General features: G+C 42.2%; 4 protein-coding genes across 6 annotated transcripts in view; 3 read left to right on the plus strand and 1 right to left on the minus strand.

The window, feature by feature from the left end:
* The window catches only part of LOC124138723 (AP-1 complex subunit beta-1-like), a 30,198-nt gene extending 26,220 nt beyond the window's left edge, over positions 1–3,978 (minus strand). The window contains exon 1 of one of the 2 annotated variants that reach the window (XM_046505559.2): positions 3,918–3,978. The gene's annotated coding sequence lies outside the window, so the exon portion shown is untranslated. Of the gene's footprint in view, positions 1–3,648; positions 3,776–3,917 lie in introns of those variants that run through there. The other variant, XM_046505558.2, reaches the window with a different exon arrangement.
* Positions 457–3,073, plus strand: LOC124132745 (MFS-type transporter clz9-like). Its single transcript, XM_046496845.2, has 2 exons — positions 457–618; positions 954–3,073. Exons 1-2 carry the CDS (start codon positions 595–597, stop codon positions 2,742–2,744), a joined length of 1,815 nt encoding a protein of 604 aa, XP_046352801.1. The 5' UTR covers positions 457–594; the 3' UTR covers positions 2,745–3,073.
* Positions 3,975–12,237, plus strand: LOC124138725 (peroxisome assembly protein 12-like). 2 transcript variants are annotated; one of them, XR_007221036.1, is made up of 10 exons: positions 3,975–4,164; positions 4,204–4,419; positions 5,229–5,337; positions 6,142–6,245; positions 7,049–7,132; positions 8,425–8,651; positions 9,331–9,502; positions 10,314–10,408; positions 10,985–11,295; positions 11,600–12,237. XR_007221036.1 is itself a non-coding variant. In XM_048396184.1 (9 exons), the coding sequence occupies exons 2-9, from the start codon at positions 4,297–4,299 to the stop codon at positions 11,100–11,102; spliced, it is 1,032 nt and encodes a 343-aa protein (XP_048252141.1). In that variant the 5' UTR covers positions 3,975–4,164; positions 4,204–4,296; the 3' UTR covers positions 11,103–12,237. The 2 variants fall into 2 exon arrangements, 1 of the variants encoding a protein (XP_048252141.1); XM_048396184.1 differs by having other exon boundaries at positions 10,985–12,237.
* Positions 12,238–17,782: 5,545 nt separating this feature from the next.
* Positions 17,783–19,302, plus strand: part of LOC124138744 — a 76,467-nt gene continuing 74,947 nt past the window's right edge. The window contains exon 1 of the mRNA XM_048395998.1: positions 17,783–18,959. Coding sequence (XP_048251955.1) covers positions 18,168–18,959 — 792 coding nt within the window. The 5' untranslated portion in view covers positions 17,783–18,167. The remainder of the gene's footprint in view (positions 18,960–19,302) is intronic.

Here is a 19,302-nt window from a genome sequence, read left to right on the forward strand (position 1 = left end):
CTCTGAGACAGGGATGTATATATATACCTGGAGCCAAATACAAGCTCTGAGACAGGGATGTATATATATACCTGGAGCCAAATACAAGCTCTGAGACAGGGATGTATATATATACCTGGAGCCAAATACAAGCTCTGAGACAGGGATGTATATATATACCTGGAGCCAAATACAAGCTCTGAGACAGGGATGTATATATATACCTGGAGCCAAATACAAGCTCTGAGACAGGGATGTATATATATACCTGGAGCCAAATACAAGCTCTGAGACAAGGATGTATATATACCTGAAGCCAAATACAAGCTCTGAGACAGGGATGTATATATATACCTGGAGCCAAATACAAGCTCTGAGACAGGGATGTATATATATACCTGGAGCCAAATACAAGCTCTGAGACAAGGATGTATATATACCTGAAGCCAAATACAAGCTCTGAGACAGGGATGTATCCTTCCGTAACATAAGTTCGATCATAACATAAGTTCGATCAGCCATTTTCATCACTTACTCTCGCGTTGTTGTACGAGATTTTGCGGTACCTGGAGCTTTCATCGAGAGGGGCAGCCTTTCGCTTCGACTGGACTAAATATGCTTCGTGTGAAAATGCACAACGTAAGTTTAATCCAAATTATTATAAAAAAATGTACTTTTAACCAAGGATTCCTTAACTCACTTTTTCCACAAACAAAACATCTTAATATTAAAGAAATGAGCCATCGTAAATGTCAGAGAAAACGTCGTCTGCTTTGTTTACTATCTGGTCAATGGAAGTCACATGACACAATAGGTCACGCCCTCGCCAGATTAAAAATATATGGAAGCTTCACTGGGCCATATCTTATTTCGATTTCCACGTAATTTAAAGCTTTTTGGTCGACGTGAACTTTTTATATTAGGGGTTTTAAAGTGTATGCAAGTTATTTCAAAGAATGAATTTAATATTTTAGGCCATCTTCGATGGAGAACCAACAGGGAGGGGCCAGTACCGTCAATATATGTCAAACGCACTAGACAAGGCATATGAAGCTGTTATTGATGGGATGGCTATAAGGAGAGCTTCTGAGAAATTTTGTGTACCGTTTTCAACTTTACATGATCGGATTAGCGGGAAAGTGTCAGTTGACTGTGTCACAACTGGAAGGGAGCCTCTTCTTTCACTTGAGGAAGAAAAGTTATTAGTTGACCACATCGACGTCATGGCTAACTTTGGATATGGTTACTCCAGGGCAGAGGTTACCGCTATTGCCACTGATCTTGCGATCCATCTTGGAAAAAGAAGTAAAGATGATCCACCTCTTTCTATGCAGTGGTTTTACGGTTTTGTTAAGAGATGGCCTGATCTTCGTGTTAAGAAGCCCCGATCTTTAGATCTTCAAAGAGCCAAGGCAACATCCGAGGAAACCATTACCCATTACTTTGATGAACTCGGCAGCATTTTGAAGAAATATAGGTTGGAGGACAGTCCACAGAGAATCTATAATGTAGATGAAAAGGGACTTGTAGAAAATCACGTTCCACCTTCCATAGTTTCAAGTCAACAAGTGCCAACAGCTGTTGTAGCACCGAGGTCAAGCACGACAACTGTCATCGGATGTGGTAATGCGTCAGGAAATGCTATTCCCCCGTTTTTCGTCTTTAAGGGACAAAGAATGCGAGAGGAGCTTTTGTCAGGTTGTACACCAGGATCGACTGGAACTGTTACGGAGACTGGATGGTCAAACACGGAAGTTTTCCAGCATTATCTACAATCTCATTTCAAGAAACACGCTGTCGCCGCTTCTGAAGAGTTTCCGTTGTTGGTCTTGTACGACGGTCACAAGTCCCATATTTCCATTCCACTTATTACCTGGGCGCGTGAAAATAATATTGTTCTATTTGTGCTTCCAGCTCATACTTCACATGTTTTACAGCCGATGGATGTTGGTTGTTTTGGACCCTTTTCTAAGGTTTACAACAACCTTCGTCACAAGTCCATGCGTGAGAATGCTTCATCATCAATTGACAAACACTCGATTTGTGAATTAGCATGCAAGGCCTATAATCTCTCACTCACTACTTCTAATCTACAGTCTTCTTTCCGAAAATGTGGAATCTATCCATTCGACAAGTCAACTACTACCAAAATCAACTTTGCCCCGTCTACAGTCTTTAAACAAGCTTCAAAGTCGAATGGCGAAAACGATGACGGCGATCAAACTAGTTCCTTGACAGATGTTACAACTTTCTTTCAAGACAAAGAAGATGTTTTAAGCAAGAAGGCAGTGCCTACCAAGAAAAGAAACGTTCTCAGTGCCGTTGTTGGTGGTAAGCCGATAACAGAGTCTTCAATTCTGGATAAAATAGTTTCACATCAGGCTAAGACATATGTGCCAAAGAGGAAATCTCAACCACCTAAAACCTCCAAACCAATTTCGAAGAAGAAGAAATGCACCCAGGCATCGCCCCGACCGTCAACAAGCAAAGCGGCAAATAATTCTCCTGTATCTATCAACGATAGCGATCTTTTGGATTGGTCTTCTGACAGCGACAGAGAGGCAGATAATGAAGTGTGTTGTGTTTGCAGCAAACGTGAGCCACAGGCAATTGGCAACTGTTATTCAGAACTTTACACTAGCTGGGCTCAATGCACTCATCCAACCTGTCAGCATTGGGTACACCTTCGTTATTGCACTTCAGTGCGTGTAGTCAGAAGAAACTCAGAATTCTGGTGCCCTTGTCATAACGAAAAAGAAGAATAATATCCAGACTGTATCTTGTGTAAATATGTTAATTTTCATGTTTTCTTCAAATTTTAACATTTGTGTGGGATTTTCTCTAAACATTACAAGAAAAACGATAAATCCGACAACGTGGCATTGTGTGATGTACTGTGACACGGATAGGACTCCATACATTCCACTGTATGCGGGAGAGCGAGCCAACCAATCAGGTGACCGAACTTATGTGACGTTGTTTCTAGGTCATGTTTGTTTACTTCAAACATGGCGGGCGAAGTAGCGATCGATCTGACAGTGGATTTCACTGGAACTTTGCCAATATGGACGCTAATAAACAGTAATTAAGGTGAGCTTTCGTTTTCTTTATGTTTGCTTTGTTTCCCGCTAGTACGGCGCGGGATTGCTTATGTGATCGAACTTATGTTACGCAAGGATATATATATATGGATACATATGAAGATCAAGGGTAGTACTGGTCTTCCATTTCAATTAAATGCATAAGTTTCTCACTCACATGTGTGCTAATATGGACCACTTGGCTTTAGTTAACAAAAGCTTAGTGAGCACAGGCTGTTTAAGCACATTGGAATGTTAGATTGCATATAACTATGCTAACATGGTTAACAATACATGCAATATGAAGTTTATGTTTGGAGTTTTCATTTAACAAGCATGTTGTTCATTTATAAATGTACACATAATAATGATATGCAACCGTCATGGCCATAGAGCCTAAAATAATGTTATTATTAAGATACACAGAACATCAGTGATTGCAGTGTGAAGGAGAATTAAACTGTCCAATTGGGGGTGTGTCTGACTGATTGTGGGTGACAAAACTGAAACAATAAAGGAATTAACTAAACTGAAATGGATCGAAGCCAATACAATAATAACACATGCATCATCGTGAAGATTTACATACCCCAGAAACGACTCTCAACTCTGTGGGTTATACGCTCACACTTACAAATGTACTGACTAAATGTTAATTATACAGGACACCGTCATCAAACCGGAAGTGGACTCATAACTTAACCGGTTCCGCAATCAGTAAGTCCGCAACGAATAAATAAAAATGGATTGAAATCGTGATAAAATTGGTAACTCAAGGTTGCATAACATTCATAAAAATATTCTCAAGTCCCTAGAATATAAAATATGTGAAAGGATTCGACGGATTTGAAAACCTACCTCCTGTTAAATTTACAGCAAAGCGCTTGCGCGTTGACCTTCACTTTCTGCCGACCTTTGACCTAACAGGTGCTCGGAAAACGGAAACGATCAGGCTTTGAGCTTGTTTATTTTGATTGTGTGTATATTTCCAAGTATTCATTTGGAAATTTACTTGCCAAGTTCTGCAATGTGTAGCTACACAGTCAATGAGTAGATAAAGACTTTGAAGAGATCGTGACAATCTTCATTTTACGTTAAGGAGTGTGTGAATGCAGAGACCATATAATCTATTATATGGTCTCTGGTGAATGGCAGAAAAATAAACACGAACATGTCGGTATACTAGTACTAGTACTGCTAGTACACGCAAATACGCGGTGTCCAACGACCATTCGACATGGCTGAACATGGCGCGCACATCACGTCAGCTAGTGTGACTGATCGACCAACGATATTTGAAGTTCTTGCTCAGGAGAGTCTGATGGTGACCGTGAGACCTGCACTGAAACACGCAGTTAGGGTTGGTAACAATTAATATCAGCTGATCATGGATGCCGTCAACTTGTCAACTCTTAAACATAGACACTAGAACATATAACCATTTAGCTAACCCGTTCATAGATTCCTAGCATGTTGGTACTTAAAAAAACAAAACTAATAGAGTGCATAGAGAAGTGCTTAGAGAGAGCTAAGAGAAAGTAAAGATGGAATTAATGTATTGTAAAACATTGAAAACTAATACAAAAACTGAATGAACCCCGACAAGTAGGGCTGGGACGGGTCCAAATTTACTACCCGGGTACCCACCCCCCTATTACCCGACACTACCTGTATACCTGCTGTAGGTCTCAAGAGGTAGGTACAAACTGTCCGATTGGGAAAAGCTCTGGTAAAATATGTTTATAGATACATGTATGAAACTATCTGGTGTATTCACTGAAGTTGCCTGAAGTTTTATTTTTATTCAAACATATAAAAGTCAGAAGGAATGGGCGTAGTAGTCAGGAAGAACTGCGAACACAAGTGACTTGTAGCTTAAACATAGAGTTTTAAATACTTTTTGTCATTAAACAATATATCACGTGACTAACCATGGGTCTGGGTAGTCCTGTGGGTACCAGGGTCCTACTCAGTTTGACCCGAGTTACCCGTACCAGCCCTACTAATATGTATACCATGACCCAAGACACAGGCTATAGGACTAAGAGACCAACCAGTCTCATTTCTAAGACCTTTGAGATCTACATGCAACGCTAACTTTTAATATCGATGATGCTTTCATCATATGTACATGTACAATTTTAATACATCTTTGTCATTAAATTCTAGGTGGTTGCTGAAAATCGTCCTGCATTGTTTGGTTGGCTCCTGAGAAATTATGACGAAGGTTTCGCTTTCTTAGACTTCATTGTTCAGCATTACCACCTCCGGAAATACAGTAAGTTTTGGCTTAAACTGTCTGTTACCATTGCTTCCTCAGCTGCCATGGACAATGTTGAAATGCCATATTTCCATGGGTTTTGCGGTAGATCAATCTCATTAAAATCAGATCTTTGTTCTCGCTACAGCTAAACAAAGATCTGAGGACATCCCATTACGGGTCACTTCAAACAGACCTTGCGGAAACTTTGAATGACCAATCAGAAGGCAGCTTTCTCGTGCTTTACGGCACTTATTTCAAATGGGCGACTACGCTTTGAAACATATTTTGACAAGTTCTTGATTACAAATTTGAAACCTGAACAACCTGACATTCTGGAATGGCTAATAGATGGTCTAGATTGTATGGATTCTGTTGTTAAACCTGTAACAATCGTTTGGAGTTAAAGTTTTCGAGGTTGCACGATTAGAAATCACATGCCGATTGTCACTTTCATAATCTGGTAAGCGATGCTATGATTTGTCTGATGAAAGGGCGTTCTGACGTGACCCCTAAAGGGATGTCCTCAGATCTTTGTTTAGCGGTAGCGAGAACGGAGGTCTGATTTTAATGAGATTGGCGGTAGATGATATAAGTCATACTCATAAGTGGCAACTAACATGATTGAGTTGCTGACTTGGCTGATGCATGTCATTGATGCTGATGATGTCAATCACAGGATTGTCTGGTCATATAGCTGGGATATTGTTGAGTCCGGCTTTAAACAGCAAACAAAACAAGTCATACAGTGAGTATGACCATTGTTGGAGGCCGCTGTCAATCATTAATACTTAAATTTATAAATATTATACTGCTCTACAGATGGATCTTTTGCTGAGAACTTCTATGACTTGAAGCGTGTCCCATCCGGAGACCCATCTGATAGATTATCTCGCAGACATCACTGGCTTTCTGTCTTCTTACTGGTAGGGAGAGGAACTGCATATGTTTACAAATTATAAGAGATATTGCAAATTCCCCAATTACATAATTTATGTGCCACTAACTGCTGCGTCTCAGGTTGAAAACGAGGTAAGACTAGACATGAAAGTATAGCATGCACTTTACATTGTAAAATAGCCGAGGGGGCACGGGTGGCGCAGTCATCTAAGGTGCAGCAGTTGGCTGTGCAGAGTTGTGTCCCTTGGAAATGCCACAAACCTGTAATCATAGGTTCAATCTCATTAATATCAGATCTTAGTTCTCGCTACCACTAAACAAAGATTTGACAAAGAGAACTAAGATTTGATTTTAATGAGATTGTCATAGGTTTGAATCCCAGTTCCCTGATTTTGTTTAGAACTAGGTTTGTCAGAACCATCTAAGACCTGCATCACTTAGCATGCTTAGGGCTTTCCTCCCACAAGCTGACACATCGTGATATTACAGGAATACTGCTCAAAGTGGCGTTAAACCAAACTGTAATCCAGATAGGAGCGGCAATGCAATCTGACTGACTGAAACATGTTGCTAAACACGCTAAATGAGATTCAAACCCTGGCAATCTTCTGGACTTTTAACATGTTAGACTACGTATGAACGTTTTCTTTGAAAGTAACATGACCAAAGTTTAAAATACATGGCATCCATTATATTGTTATTAATATTTATCAGAAAAATAAATGAATTATGAAGTCCACACCAAATTAAATTTCTAGGTGTCAAATACTCAATAACACCCACAAATCTGAAAGCACATGTATATCTCCTTGTGTGTGTTGTGTTTCAGGTTGCAGTGCCTTACATCAAGACTAAGCTAGACCAACTGTTTGAAGATCTGCGACATAAGTATGGCACAGATGGGAGATCGGAGGTGTGTAGCCTTGTGCACAGTTATACAGGGTGATTCCCCTATACGATAGACTTCCAGGGATGTATCTAGACCTGCACAGAGTTCGATAGGGGCAGATGGGAGATCGGAGGTGTGTAGCCTTGTGCACAGTTATACAGCGTGATTCCACTATACGATAGACTTCCAGGGATGTATCTAGACCTGCACAGAGTTCGATAGGGGCAGATGGGAGATCGGAGGTGTGTAGCCTTGTGCACAGTTATACAGGGTGATTCCACTATACGATAGACTTCCAGGGATGTATCTAGACCTGCACAGAGTTCGATAGGGGCAGATGGGAGATCGGAGGTGTGTAGCCTTGTGCACAGTTATACAGGGTGATTCCACTATACGATAGACTTCCAGGGATGTATCTAGACCTGCACAGAGGCAGCATCCCCTCATGGACAACTAAAATTGAGATTGTGATTGCTTACAATGTGTGTCATTGTATCCATGACTATCATGCTATCTTATTGTTGCCGTTGTTGTTTTAATGCCATGCTTATCCCAATATCCCAGCTATACGATGGCGGTCTGTAAATGATCAAGTCCGGACCACAAAATCAAGTGATTGACATCATGAGCATCGATTCACACAGCTAGAAAACAATGACATACAATCAACCAAGTCACCAAGCATTATCCCAGCTATAAGATGGCGGTCTGTAAATGATCAAGTCCGGACCACAAAATCAAGTGATTGACATCATGAACAACGATTCACACAGCTAGAAAACAATGACATACAATCAACCAAGTCACCAAGCATTATCCCAGCTATATGAGGGCGGTTTGTAAATGCAGTGAACTTCGTTTATCATGTTTATAACGAACACGCTTATAACGAACTGACGGATATAACAAACTATTTTTTGGTCCCGCCCATTTGCTGTGTATATTCCGTACATTTGCTTATAACGAACTACGGTTATAACGAATTAAAATTAGTGGTCCCTTTGAGTTTGTTATAACCGTAGTTTACTGTAATCAAGTCTAGACCACAAAATCCACTGATTGACGTCATGAGCATCGATCTACACAGCTATGATACATTGACAAACAAGCAAACAGGTCAGCAAGCCTGTTGCCTTGTACGACAAGCATAGGTTGCTTGGAATCAATATTCCTACCTGAAATCCCCAATGTGGACTCATGATATCAACCACTAGTTTGTCTGGTTCAGACACAGTTACTGCCAGGGTCGTTGTGATAGACCTGTCATTAAGCTGACTGATGTGTAAAACAGCATTGACTTGTTTCTGTTCTGCCAGATTAGAACACCCAGAGGACAGGTCATCAGGGCATTTCTGTCCATGTATCCATACGCTCACATGACCTGGGAGGGAACATGCTTGGTGTACCAGGTGAGCTACATGCTCGGGAAAGGGGCGTGGCACTCCCCCTTCCTACACCTGTCTGGCACTCGTCTGCGACACCTCGATGAATTTGACCTTGACAGGAGTGTGGGGACAGTCAACAGTAACTGGAGCAAGTCTAGGTAGGTTAGGAAGATCTTGTTGAACATGTTGAATGTAATGGCTGAACATGTGATATTCTCGGAAAAGGGTGGCAGAGGGGTTTGTTTCTTTTTAAAAAAAACCGATCTGTTTCTGGTAATACTGAAAATAATAATATGTCTCTTTCATGTCTTTTGTGCCAAAACAAATTGTTTAATGGACATGCTGGATGTTCAGAAACATATTGGAGGCAGTTGAGGACCGCCTCCGTGGCCTAGTTGTAGAGCATTCGCCCGGAGAGCGGAAGGACCGGAGTTCGATCAAAAGACGTTAAAAGGTAGTACTTGTTGCTACCCTGCCTGGCGCTGGACATTAAGGGGCGAAAACAAGGACTGGTCAGCTTGGAGTCAGTATACTGTGTCTGAGTGGGGTATTCATGTTAAACTGAGGCATGATATCTTAGTGGGCTAGCACTATAAACTCAGCATTAGTCGACTAGCACAAGCAGCCACGTCGTGATATTGCTGGAATTTTGCTAAGACCATACATATATAAATACTTGTGTTGGGTTAAGGTCCTACTGTACATGCATGAATTAGGTGAATGAGGGTAGAATGTGGTACTTGGGTTCATTAGCATGGTTATTTTAACTCATTTATCATAAGCTATGATGAATTTCAACAGTTATTTGATCAAAGAGTGGGTAATACTTTGTTCCAGTGTGTCTGGGAAACTAGGTCTGGCGTTGAAGATGTGTGGAGGTATGGCAGCAATGGTGTTGTCGTCAGGACTGTCAGTCGGCATGTTCTTCCTACAGTTCCTGGACTGGTGGTATGCCAGTGACAGCAAGGCTGCCTCCCTCACTGCACTGCCCATCCCCGACCCTCCACGGGTGAGTACACAGTCCTGCCCATCCCCGACCCACCACGGGTGAGTACACAGTCCTGCCCATCCCGACCCACCACGGGTGAGTACACAGTCCTGCCCATCCTGACCCACCACGGGTGAGTACACAGTCCTGTCCATCCCCGACCCCAACCCACCACGGGTGAGTACACAGTCCTGCCCATCCCGACCCACCACGGGTGAGTACACAGTCCTGCCCATACCCGACCCAACACGGGTTAAGCATTAAACCCTACTCACTCACTCACCCACCACTTAATAAGAGATAAGTGAGTTTGTAACCACTTTGCAACTTGTGGCCCAGTCGTCAAAGGTGCTGCGATTCGCTGTGCAGAATTGCGTCCCTTGGGCATGCCAGAAACCTATGTTTCTTATTATTATGTTTCTAGGTTTGTCAGCACCATACCCGTGCTCGTTGGTTACACGGAAGTGGTAAAAGTCTGAGACCTGCATCACTTCGGGCTTTCCTCCCACATTAAGCTGACACATTGTGATATAACTGGAATACTGTTAAAGCAGCATTAATCCCAACTCACTCACTCACTCACGGTTTTTCCATGAAGCAAGGGGTGGAGAGATAGATATCACAGATTGATTACTTCTTGACTTGATTCAAAATATATGTACACCTTTATTGTAAGGATGGATTGATGTCATAATTTATTAATTTCACGATTTGATTCAAACAATTCGTTCACTTTTGTTAAGTAAGGATGAAGAGATGGACTCTATTTTCGTTTTCCACCTTTTGTATCACATGCCCATTTGTTATGATCTGATTTTGTCATGTTTGATAGGGTGACCACAATCTAGATGGAAGAGGGTTGTCTCCCTTGGTTTGCCCGATCTGTGGAAGAACCAGAACCAACGACACTGCCTTGTCCGTATCAGGGTGAGTGCCACACATACCAAATTGTAATGTCTTTAATTGTGTGCATGTTTTATTAAAAGCATTGCCAGATTTGCTGCTACAGATATTATTGAATTATTGCATGTTATACTTCAATTTTTATTCATTCGATCTCCTCCATGGTATAGTGGATAGAGCATTGGCTCGGAAAGGGGAAGGTCTGTGGTTCAATCCCTGACTATGTTGTGCCAAAATGTTAATAGATGGTACTAATTGTTAATCTGCCTGGTGCTTTTCACCTCACCTCACCACTTGTTTCAAGTCATAGACATATTGTATTTGGCATCTGGGGGTGAGTGAGTATGGTGATGTAAAAGGCGACTATGTTTGTTGTAAGAGGCGACTAACGGAATGGGTGGTCAAGCTCGCTGACTTGGTTGATGGATGTCATCATATCCCAATTGCGCAGGTAAATGCTCATGATGTCAATCTCTGGATTGTCTGGTCCAGACTCGATTATTTGCAGGCCGCCATCATATAGCTGGACTATTGCTGAATGTGGCGTTAAACAACAAACAAACTCACACCTGATACATATGCTTATGTTTCTATTTCCAGGTATGTGTTTTGCTACCCATGTATCCTTGGTTACGTGAAACAACATGGCCAGTGCCCAGTGACTCAGTTCCCCGCCACGCCCGACCACCTCATAAAGATCTTTGTGCAGGACTCCTAACACTGGGGTCTGTGTGAGTGAGATGTGTGGTGTGTGTGTGAGACCAGCACTCACACCAGAGACGTGATGTAAGTGAATGAGAGGCATGAGGTGTGCGAGTGAGATCTGTGTCTGAGCATGTGAGATGTGTGTACACAGTGTCTGAGACCAGCAGTCAGTGTGAGACATTTCATGTTTGTGAGTGAGACATGAGGTGTATGTGAGACCAGCAGTCAGTGTGAGACATTTCGTGTTTGTGAGTGAGACATGCGAGATCTGTGTATGAGACATGTGAGATGTGTGTAGGACCAGCAGTTAGGGTGAGACATTTCGTGTTTGTGAGTGAGACATGCGAGATCTGTGTATGAGACATGTGAGATGTGTGTAGGACCAGCAGTTAGGGTGAGACATTTCGTGTTTGTGAGTGAGACATGCGAGATCTGTGTATGAGACATGTGAGATGTGTGTAGGACCAGCAGTTAGGGTGAGACATTTCGTGTTTGTGAGTGAGACATGAGGTGTATGTGAGACCAACAGTCAGTGTGAGACATTTGGTGTTTGTGAGTGAGACATGCGAGATCTGTGTATGAGACATGAGGTGTGTGTGAGACCAGCAGTTAGTGTGAGACAATTGGTGTTTGTGAGTGAGACATGTGAGATCTGTGTATGAGACATGTGAGGTGTGTGTTGGACCAGCAGTCGGTATGGGTGAGACTAACCAAGTGGGAGATGGGTGCAGGTGAATTACCAACCCTGCAGGAAGTTTAGGACCACAAGTGGACTGTATCAACAATCTTACTTACTCCAGTGAACTTGAAACAAGGAATGTTTGTGTACATCTTTACTCAGGCAAATTTGTTCTCAAGACAGCTTGTGTAAAACCAAACACTCTAGATGAGAGATGGAGCTGATGTATATGAGACGTGCAAAATAATACATCTTGAAAAACTCTTTCGGTTAGAACATTTTGACAAAGATTGGTGGATTGCACGAAACAAACCTTTTTTTAGTTGCCTATCTTGCTCAATGGTCAAGATAAGTTTGGTGAAAGGGTTAAGAACTTTGAAGCATGTGATTGGTTAATGTATGTGTTGTTTTGTTTGTTGTTATGGCATTTCTTAATCGTGACTATTAAACTGACTTGTTATCGATAGAATACGTGTTGTTATTTCACTCACTTCTGCCACAGTTGTACAACCAGCAACTCCTCTGTGCTGAACAGGGTGGTGGGGTAGGTTGGTGGTTAAAGTGTTCGCTTGTCACGCTGAAGACCTGGGTTTGATTCCCCACATGAGTACTATTTGTGAAGCCCATTTCTGGTGTCCCCTCCCGTGATATTTCTGGACTATTGCTAAAAGCGGCTTAAAACTATACTCAATCAAATGTGCTGTACATCATTTCCACGATGATGCAATGATGAAAATGTGTGGACTAAGGGAGATAACTCTAGACATATCTTTGGCAGAACACAGTCCAATATTCCCTCTTTGGACATGTTTGGGAGATAGTTACAAAGATGTAGGTTACATAATTTCCTGAAATAAGCGTGTTTATTATACCTTGACCACAATATTGTTTACTTAATCAATATTCAATACCATTTAAGGTGTTTACTATTTTGTGAGCAAATTGTGTTACCTTTATGTTTCTAACTAACATTAGGCCAGACCAAATAAGTTACTTTTTTCCCGATTTTTATCCCCCAAATACCCCAAGACCAGTGATAAAAGAAAAACTAAAAATCATCTTTTCAGAAAGAAATAGTACGATGAACTCCAGTGGGATTCTGGGTTAGAAGTGGTCCCCAGCAACCAAAACTAATCTAAAGAGATGATCACTGGATTGTCCGGACTCCATTATTTACAAGCATCTGTCATAAGCTGTGCACACGCATACACACAGGCACACTGTTGAGTGTCTCTATGTTGGACAACATTATGTCTTTTGCTTCAGGTGAAGTGTGCTGTAACGTGTGGACTATGTCTCTGCATCTGGCTTTTTTCGTTTCTCATGTTTAAAATGATTACAATCGATCTGTTAAAAAAGTCATTAAGTTGGTCTAACGGTCCCCAGCAACCCACGCTTTAAAGAGGCGACTAGCAGGATCGGGTGGTTAGGCTCGCTGACTTGGTTGATGCATGTCATCATATCCCAATTGAGTAGATCCATGCTCATGTCGATCACTGGATTGTCTGGTCTAGACTCAATTGTTAACAGACCGTCGTCGTAAAGCTTGAATATTGCTGAGTGGCATTAAAAACAAACAAAACGATCCCACAAACTTTGAAAACTGAACAGTGAAAACGTGACAGTAAAACCCTTCTTTTTTTCAATTTAAAATTTCATGTTAATTTGTCATTGAGTGGTGTAGCCTGTGTGTAATTGGAGTAATACGTTTGCTCATTGTTTAACGCTGCACTCCGCTGTGTGAGGGTGTAAATAATCGGATCTGGTTGATTGATATGAACAACTATCCACCCCGTCCAGTACACGGAGCCTGACCACCACATCTATTTAGTCCCCTCACAACCACCTTAGGGGCCAATTTTAACCGGAATCCACACAGTATTCAGTGCATAGGCCTACCGTATTCGACGTAATAAGCGCCCAAGGCGCTCTCAAATTTGAAATAGGGGGCTCTTATTAGAATATTATTTTGGTGAAATAAAACAGTTGAAAGATCGTAAATTTCGTGGTTTATGCTGACAGCCTGAAATGTTTATATACGACAGATATATTTTCCAGAATTTAATTGCCCATAATTAAGGTGCATATAACACACGACTGCGTGTTATAGACGAATAAAAAAGTCTTGTGTACATTGATCAATCGGAAGTGGTGCTAATTGGGATTGTTCACTAGCCAATATATTAGAAAATATCGCCTTTGTCGCTTATTACGTCGAATACGGTATATGGAATTGTCGGTACCATATGGAATAAGCAAATACTCACGAAGCCTAATGATGTCACTTTGGTAGCATTTATTTATTTTTTGAAATCGAAATTTCTTGTTATTTCAATTATTTTCTCAAAATTTCTAGTTCTTTATCATTACTTTGATTATTCTTTTGTTATTTCAATTATTCTCTCGAAATAACGAGAAAATAAACGAAGCAACGAGAAAAAATCGAAAATTCATGCTTGTAATAGGCGACTAACGGGATCGTCAGGCTCGCTTACTTGGTTGATGCATATCATATCGTGGATCGATGCTCATGATATCAAACACTTGATGTCTGGTCCAGGCTCGATTATTTATAGACCGCCGTCATATAGCTGGAATATTCCTGAGTGCGACATTAAACAAGAAACAAATAAATAACAAATATATATAAAAAAATGCAACCAAAGTAGCAAAATTAGGCTTTCGTAAATACAATTCAGGTTTTGGGGATTATTTTCCCTGAAGACGATCACCTTTACTGTAGAAAGAAATATATGACAACATGTTTTGAGGTGACTGGGCGATGATCAGTTCTTGTAGACGTGCGTGGGGCAAGTAGCAACGTTTAAGTGCTGATCGTTTATCATGAGGCTTTTGCCCTGCCATTTCGATATTGTCACTGGTATTAGATGTTGACGGATTTAGCGTCTCAATGTGGCTAAAATGTTCCCCGACCAACTCGTAGCGGTGATTCAGATCGACTAGTGTTGATAGAGGCATTTTGAGTGAGAGCGAGTTAAAACGACGGGGATTAGGAGGGCGCTTTCGGTATAAACATTTAAATCTGGCACCTGCCATTGTGAAGTCTTGATTTGTCAATGCTCGTGTTTGTGTTTCGTGGAGCGGTGTCCTGTATATAAGGAAATGTTGAACTGCTGTGTGTTAAATATTTAGTTAACAATCACAGCGTTAATCACGCAGGTTTATTTGATGCTATCAGAACTTTAGACGGCCACTTCGGCACAGTGTAGCGTGAGTGTGAAATGCAATTTCGAATAGCCGCTGCTTTAATATACCCGTTTTTCTAGCACTGAGTCGAAATATGTGGACCTATACTACTCAAAAGAAGTTAAAGAACACCCTATTCTTTCATATTACCTAGTTTGTTTATTTGTTGTTTAACGCCGCACTCAGCAATATTCCAGCTATATGACGGCGGTCTGTAAATAATCAAGCCTGGACCAAACAATACAGTGATTGACATCATGAGCATCGATCAACGCAACTGGGATGCGATGACATGCATCAAGCATAGTCGCCTTTTACAGCAAGCATGGGTTGCTGAAGACTTATTCAATCCCGGATCTTCACGGGTATTTCATATTACTATAGTTAACATGTCATGGCGTGACATTTAGTGATATATTGCTGGAATATTGCTACAAGGCGTACAACCCAACTCACACAGTGATTGGACGGGTGTTCTTTATCTTCTTTTGATTAGTATTATGTTTCATTGGGTACACCAAGCGTGAGGTTGAATAAATATGCAGTTGAGGGGCGGCCGGGTAGCCTAGTGGTTAAAGCGTTCGCTCGTCACGTCGAAGACCCGGTTCGATTCCCAACATGGTTACAATGTGTGAAGCCGTGATATTGCTGGAATATATAGCCAAAAGCGGCGTAAAACCAAACTCACTCACTATATGCAGTTGTAAGTAGATGTCACTGCTTTTCTTTTTCTTGGGCGTTGAAATTCACGACATCATACGGATCCTTATTGATCATAATAGATTGGATATTTGAGGATGGTCCAGTCCAAGAAATCGCTGAATGTGTGTGCAGCTTAAAGTTGCTATGACCGCAGTTCAGCAAACTGCAGGTTTTCAAGTGGAGAGAAAATGCATAGCACTAGTACGAGCGGCACACCGACTGTTGACTTTATCATCAAGTCATGGGCGGCAACGCAAGGAAGTTCTAGTAGCATGAGATATTGTTTTTTTTAAGTCCATGGTATAAATGAACCACCATGAGACAGATATAGCCCGGGAACATTGGATTTCACCCACACGTGGATATACCAGCACTTCCAGTAATGTGTGGAAATATATGAACAATGTATTGCATGGGGTACACCAAGCTGTGAGTGAGTTTCACAGATTTTCTTTTCCTGGCGTTGAAGTAAGTGTGTTTGTTTGTTTGTTATTTAACGCCGCACTCAGCAATATTTCAGTTATATGACGGCGGTCTGTAAATAATCAAGTCTGGACCAGACAATCCAGTAATTGACATCCTGAGCATCGATCCACACAATTGGGATACGATGACATGCATCAACCAAGTCAGCGAGTCTGACCACCCGATCCCGTTAGTCGCCTCTTACGACAAGCATAGTCGCCTTTTACGGCAAGCATGGGTTGTTGAAGACTTATTCTATACCCCGGATCTTCACGGGTCGAAGTGAGTGATTTAAAATGTAACGTTACATGGGCATTATCCTGGCGTTGAGAGTGACAAGAGGGCCCTGTACCTTGTAAGGTAAACCATGGCTATTCGGATGTGTGAAATCTGAAATTACTAGCATCTGTGATGTAACACACACACACACACACACACACACACACACACACACACACACACACACACACACAATAAACGCGCGCGTGCTCATTAAACATGTAAATACCAAAATATGGAAACTCCGGGCTCCTCCTTTGCAAATACCCAAGTAGCTTCATATGTGTAAGATTTTACCATGGAACCCATACCACACAGCACATCCTCGATACTCCAATGTATCTTGATAAACACCCACGACCCATTTCGTGACTTCGTTTGTCTGACTCGAAACATGCGACGCTAAAAATAGCCATCCAATGAAATGACACCCATGAGCGAAAACAATTCTTTGCGGATTTACAGATACGACAGATGGAGGGATTGTGACGTCACTTCCGAAACGAACCTATGGTATCGAATGGATCCAGGGTATTTATCGGATTCATAATACACTGGACTATAGACTATCAGGGGACTAAAACAAGGACTGGTCGGCTCGGAGTCAGTATACTGTGTCAGTGGGGTATCCATGTTCAGAACTGCGGCATGGTATCTCAGAGGGATAGCACTATAAAATCGGGAATAGTCGTGCATGCACGTTGATGTATAAGTGCAATAATCTTGAAAGCGACGTTCTGACGTGGACTTCCTCCATTTGTAGATTGTAGTGACTGGTGCAGATAGCAGCCAGTAGGTGGTGCACTTGACTGTCACTAGGGGGACCTAGCAATACCTCCTCCCACCAACAGCTATGATAACGGTGTGAGAAACATAGGAAACAAAGTGAATTTGACAAGTTTGTTTTACTATTAAAATATGTCTAATCAGGTTTAATAACGGACAGTCAGATGAATAGTGTGATCACAATGCTTTGTGATGAATACTTTTTTGAGGCATGTGAAAGCCCTTACTCTACATGGACAATGCAGCTATTAACGTGAAATTGATCGCATTTCTAACACAAAGCACTTTCAATAGCCAGTACATTTATAAGCCTCAGTGTAGACATGAAAGGAGAAGATGGTTGATGGGTGTGTGACACATATCGATCTATCGATTTCAAGTCCACTGATCCCTGAGATCGGCTTGCTGACGACAGCAGTACGGGTTCATTGCACGTCCGTCTCGCAACCCTCAAGTGCAGGCCTACACATTGCGTATTGGCTAATAAACACCGCGGTTGAATATTTGTTCAAAAATGATATATAGTTGTTGAGAGGAACGACAAGACCCCTCGCCGAGTGACGGACAAGTGAGACTCACAGTGCGAACGAGTCGCGACTCTTGGGGGGTCAAGTTAGTTACGGCGACCGTGCCCCGCACCCCGATAGGTGGAAAGTTCCAGTCATTGTGCAGGTCGTTAGAGCCAATTTATGGACTGGCTGTCTGGGAGTTGGATGGATACCCGATTCAGAGCTGCACTTATAACTACCCGTCCGTCTGTTGGTGCGACGCAGATCCAGATATAGAGAATAGGGCTTTAATCTTAATGTTGTTAGTCAATTTGGTGCGTTCTGTTTAAAACAGAAATGTGTCTTTTCTTACAAGTTTCTTTCTCATTTTGTTTACCACAGTTTTGTTTGAAATGAATTAGTGGCTTTATATTGGGTTTATGTGAATTTGAAATCCTCACGAGTGCTGGTGATGTGTGAGACAATGCCGCGGGGTGTTCGTGCAGTTATACCAGGGACTGAGGAGCTTGTATTCCGCCAGCCCTATGTAGCCGGAACGGTGGTATCAACATGTGCCCGGGAGGGTCGGGGACGGGCCCGTGCCTCCTACTCCCACCCCCGGCACAACAAGAGGATATCCATCGACGAATGTCCAATGATGCTGCTTCCCCGGGCCCAGGTGAGACACAACTTCAACGCCTACACGCTGCGGCGGAGGTTCACGACGGTGGCCGACAACGGCTTCCAGGACCTGCAGCTGTCCACCATCTCTGTTTCCGACTGGGTGGAGGCAGGGGGACGCCCCACCCACAAGTCCGCGCTCAGGAACCCTGGGTCACGGAGAAAGAGTGAGGCAGACAGTGGGTTCGGATCTCTGAAGCGGTGCGTGACGTTTGAAGACCTGAGTGAATCCTCGTTGAACAGATCCCCCGATGAACTCTCCACATCATCCGGAGGTGATAACAAGCCCGGGAACAGGGATGACGACGGCGGCGAGTCTGTCCTCTCGGCCGCCAGTTACGAGGACAGGAGGACATATGACCTCCCAGAACATCTTGACTCGTTTGGGGATAACGACAAAGTGTGTGTTGCACCAAATAAGAAGAAAAAGAGAGAACAAGAACCCCCTCCTCATCCTGAAGACAAACACCACCCGGGGGACTGCAACTCTTGCCCCCAGTGTCAGAAGGATGACGCAAGGATGCGGAAATACTTTGGAGGAGTAGACTACTTCTTGGATTGGATTATCTCGAAATGGGGCAAGGCAAGTATTACTATTTATCTAAATCACAGGGCAATAGAGGCTCTATAAATCAATAGAGGCTGACATTATGATATTACATATAAACTGCTGGGCAAAAGAAAATATACACTTAGAAAATTGGATTTTATCATAACATTACTGAGCTGAAAACAGTCGCCGAGACACTACAACGAATTCAAAAACACAAATATAATAGACGTTTTAAATACACTTCTATGAAATACCCATTTCTTGTTTGTTTCATTTTAGCCACCATCAAACATGGGTGTATGCTTTCTTTTACCCTGCAGTTTATAACACAGGCGTTCGTGTGTAAATGCTATCTATGTTTTTCCAGTCGTAT

This window comes from Haliotis rufescens, unplaced genomic scaffold (assembly GCF_023055435.1).
Source record: "Haliotis rufescens isolate VD_foot unplaced genomic scaffold, xgHalRufe1.0.p SCAF_15, whole genome shotgun sequence".
Lineage (NCBI taxonomy): Eukaryota > Metazoa > Mollusca > Gastropoda > Lepetellida > Haliotidae > Haliotis > Haliotis rufescens.